At 35.4% G+C, this 4,659-nt stretch overlaps 1 protein-coding gene across 2 annotated transcripts in view; it reads right to left on the bottom strand.

Annotated features, from left to right (window-relative positions):
• The window catches only part of Pitslre (cyclin dependent kinase 11B pitslre), a 10,477-nt gene extending 6,626 nt beyond the window's left edge, over positions 1–3,851 (bottom strand). Inside the window, exons 1-3 of one of the 2 annotated variants that reach the window (XM_018539833.1) lie at positions 3,689–3,851; positions 2,612–2,986; positions 221–1,218 (exon numbers count right to left, since the gene is read on the bottom strand). In XM_018539833.1, the coding sequence (XP_018395335.1) occupies positions 221–1,218; positions 2,612–2,986; positions 3,689–3,780 (1,465 nt within the window). In that variant the 5' untranslated portion in view covers positions 3,781–3,851. Of the gene's footprint in view, positions 1–220; positions 1,219–2,611; positions 2,987–3,251; positions 3,291–3,688 lie in introns of those variants that run through there. The other variant, XM_018539843.1, reaches the window with a different exon arrangement.
• Positions 3,852–4,659: the final 808 nt, after the last annotated feature.

Here is a 4,659-nt window from a genome sequence, read left to right as displayed (position 1 = left end):
TCTCCCTCTCTCTCTCCCTCTCTCCCTCTCTCCCTCCCTCTCTCTCTCCCTCTCATTACCTATATAATAGAAATTATTATCTTCATATTAAATTAATTTTATTTTTAGTTTATATTATTAAAATTTTTTATCTATGTATGTGACTTGCAGTTAAGTGAATTTTTAGTTCTTCAATTTCATTTTTACATTTTTATATTTATTTATTGCATTTTTTGTTTACCTTGAATAGCCGGTAGATACGGCGGTAATTCTGGTTCTTTTTCTTTCTTTTCCTCCTCTTCTATGTTTTTCGAAGTATTGTTGGAATCGACATGTCCAGGAGAGTCTCCGTCGGAATGATCGGATTTGGCTAATCGATCGACGGACAATGGACTTGGGTTGTTATATTCCGAGCCATCGTTGGAATCACCAGCAGAACCTTTATTCGACTCGTTAGATTCGTCGTCATCACTACTCGATTCCGAGGAATCGGACGAATGTCGCTCCGAGGATCTTTCATGTGGACTTCCTTCTCCTTCGGTTGAATGTTTAGACTCGGCTGATTTTGATCGTACACCCTCGGAACGAACAGGACTGATGCTTTCATCAGATAATTCTACAACTGAAGGATCCAGATTGTTATCCGGACTCATGGGTCGTTTATCGCCTCTCTTCAGTCTTCTCGCTTCCAATTCCATCCTGGACACCTCTTTTCGTCTGAGCATTTCTCTATCGGCTTCTAATAGCCTTTCTTTTCTGATTTCTTGTTCTGTCATTTCTTTTGGATCTTTAATCTGTATCGAGATATCATTTTGCATATCCATCTCACTAACATCATTGGTTACTATTTCCATCGTTTCGCGTAGCTGCTTGTCTCTGTGCTCCTTTTCACGCTCCATCTTCTCTTGATCTCTCTCGCGAGTTCGATCGTGCTTGTGAGACCGCTTGCGACGTTTCTCAGATCGTTCCATCAGTTCATTTTCTGAAAAGTGCTCCTCCATGATCACTCGTACGTGTCTCTGTTCCTCCATGCGAATCTCGCGACGTTCTCTACCGTCGTCCATGGTACGTATTTCACGACGCTCCCGAAGGTCTTCCATCCGTATTTCTCGCCGATCACGCGATTCGCGTAAATCTCGCAAGTCCTCCACTAATCGTATATCATGTCGAGATGACTCAATTTTATAATTGCGAGTATCACGTGGATCCTCTCGTCTCTCTCTTCTCTTGTCCAATAATCTAGAACATAAAAATATTTTAATGTATAATATAAGTAGATTGTTAAAAGAAACGATTTATATAAAAAATAAGTAATTCATTACGGGGTTACACCACCTTGAAAGCTTCAAAAAAATCGAATTTTTTTAACTTAAATTATAATTTATAGTCTAAAAAATAAGGTTTTAATAGTTGAAATGAAAAATTCGCATTTTTAATCAAGTTTTGAGCCAATTTAGTGAAGCGTGTCTATAACGCTATCGAGCGATTTGAAGCAATTCGGAATATACCTGAACTGAGTAGGTCGGAGTATCTGAGTAAAAACGAGTAGAAAAGAAGAAGATGAGGCAAATTTTAATGTAGAAAGACTGTTGTATGGCCCAGGTATTACAAACTAAAGATAATTTTGATATTTCTTACTAAACACACAAAATATCACAAAGCAAAACTTTAAACGCGTTTTTCTTGGCATTACATTTTCAAAGTTGGTGTTGCGCGGATCTCAGAAACTGTTCATCCGATTTACTTGAAATTTACATAGAAGAATCTTCTTTTTTGTATAATCTAAAGAAATACTTACGGGTTTTGCGATGTTAAAAACATTTTTTTTTATTTAACATTTTTTAACAAAATTTTTTGGTAAAAAATGAAATGTTGTTTTCAAACGTTCGCTATTTTCGTAAGAATCAATATTTCAAAATATTTGTACATACTTCTTTAGTACATACTATGTACAAAACAAAAAATTTTTGGATTTTTATTCCAGGTCTGACTGATAGTCAAGATCCCCGTAACGCCGATTTAATAGTTGCAGCAATACGACGTTTAGTACAGCGGTTCTAGTGTTGCCATTTTCAATTCAAAAATATTTTATTTATATAGGGTGTCCCAAAAAGTCAGGACACCTAAAATCTCTGGACATATAAGTTTTGCAGAAAAGTGTTTCGTACAAAAGTTATATGGTTTAAAAATATCTATTTACTGATCCTATCAGTTTGACCTTGGGTTGCGTAGCCAAGGTCAGGTCAAGGTTACATTAATTTTCTTAAATGGAATACCCTATTTTTGATTCAAGAATCTAATAGCTGATGTCGAGAGCTTTCCAAAACGCTATAATAAAATATTTTTTCATGAAGTACTTTTCAAGTTATAATGCTTCAAAGTTACAGTATTGCCGACACTAGCATTATTCAAGATACGTAATACCACGCGGAGGTTGCCCAGGCAGATTGACATATCTTTTGTACTTGGAGAAAGATTGGAGAATAATGCAATTCATTATTTTTATTGTTTTCCTAAAAGTAATTCCCAAAGTTATGATTTTTAGGCGGTCAAGGTGGTGTAACCCTCTTAATTAGGTTAATACTATCATTTGTTTGAAATAAAAAAATTCTAAAACGCAACATACAATTACCTTTCTCTTAAATCTTCTAGGACGCGATCTCCTGTACTTCTTTCCTTGCGATCATGCCTAGAGGATTCTCTATCTCTAGAATGGCCTTCCATTCTATCTAAACGTTCCATCCTCTCGCGATTTCTCTTGGAGCTCTCCAAACGTTCAGATCTCTCAAGAGGATCTCCCATATGCCTACGATGTCTATGCTTGTCCCTGTGTCTGTCTTCGCGTTCATATGGACGCGACTTGCGTTCTTTCTCATCTCTACGATTTCGTCTGTCGCTGTGCTTCTCTCTTCGACGAGACGAACTAGATTTATGATAGCGAACAACTGCCTGTGGTGGTTTAATATCCAAGGAATCAGCCGTATCGCCACCTTCTTCCTCTGAAAAGCTGTAAACATCAAATAAAACAAGTAATTAAATTGAATCAATAATATTACAAACTTGTTAACTTTATGTTAACAATATTCAGTTGATAAATGTTTGACATAATTGATGAATGCAAAAAGAAAAGTTTAATAAATGTTTTAATGCCAAATAAAACAAATATATCCTACTGTCATAGTAAGGACGATGTCGTTAGAAGTAAATAAAAACGAAAATAATTGAATCAGTCGTATATATAAAAGTGCATTGTCTCAGCGAGTTTTGAATACCTAAAAATTCTAGGCAACATCGTTCATCATTCCGCTTCGTGAAACGTTACGCAACACGTTTTTCATTAAAAAAAATTTATTTATCGTAAAAAAGGAGAATTGATAGAATATCAATGAAATTAATGAAAAACACTCGAGGCGAAGTCCGATTTGCTGATATATGCACTACCTTCGACGGCTTCGACCTTCGACTAACTCCGCATACAAAAGAACAAAAATTTGTCACGCAAGCGCGCACATGCGCCTAGAATCTTATTTAAGCTAACCTAAACGACTTTCACGTGGGTCAGACAACAATAAGATGTGTAATTCATCACGTATAAGTACGCATATAATCGCGCTTGTTTCCATAATTAATTGAATTGTAGTGGCTGATTTTTCTCCTTCAGACCTAATTTTAGACCTAGATTACGCAACAATACCATAAAAATAAATACCTAAAATCACCCATATCCTTCGATAGACTTTTCTTGATTTCTCCGTCTTCGCTCTGATTATCGATATCCATATCCGACGTATTCGTGAACATATTCGCGCGAGCGGTTAATCGATTTTTAACCTATACTCATTGAAATCACTCGTATTCGAAAGCACTTCCATTTTCACGTATTACCAGAGGAAAACCTGAGAGAGGTAGAGAGGACACAAGGGCTTTTTTCCTGTAACTGCAAAATGATGCTGCGCGGCGCGCACTACTGCCCTCTGGATATCGATCATGAAACTTTTTCCCTAGGATAAAAAGTGAAAATTTTTACCATTGAAGTTATTAATGGGTGCGTTCAGCGGACTCAACAGTTGAGTGAGCGCTGTTATTGGTGTATTCTTTTAGATCATCCAATCAAAATTTTAGATCTGAAAGAATACACCAATAATAGCAAGCGCTCACTCAACTGTTGAGTCCGCTGGATGCGACCATTGAAGGAATTTTTCACTTTTTCCCTAGGATGAAAATGAAAAGTGAAAATTTTTACCATTGTAGTTAATGGGTGCTTTCCAATTACTCAACACATCTTGACACAACGTACACAGGAATGCACAAAGTGTAGCGTTGTGCATGACTCAATTGGAACAGCGATTTCGAATAGAGTAAGATTAACTTTTTGTACATGCCCGTACCTTGATATTTTGTAATCCGTGGTGGTGCATTTTCATGTATTTCAATTAGAAGAACAATTTATGAAAAATTAGCATAGCACTCTATAAATTTGTACAAAAATTTGTTTATTATAATGCATATAATCTAAAAATATTTTCGAAAAGATCGACTAAGAAGACAAAAGGTATTTTAGATTTTATTTCTTTTAACGTTATGAATATGTAAAACAAAGAAATATAACAAAGAAATAAAAAAAAATATATATTATTTTGTTAAATATACTTATAACAAAAATTTATTGATACCAAATAA

Source organism: Cyphomyrmex costatus, unplaced genomic scaffold (assembly GCF_001594065.2).
Source record: "Cyphomyrmex costatus isolate MS0001 unplaced genomic scaffold, Ccosl1.0 scaffold104, whole genome shotgun sequence".
NCBI lineage: Eukaryota > Metazoa > Arthropoda > Insecta > Hymenoptera > Formicidae > Cyphomyrmex > Cyphomyrmex costatus.
Note: the sequence above shows the minus strand (reverse complement) of the source record. Positions and strands in the feature narration are given on the sequence as shown.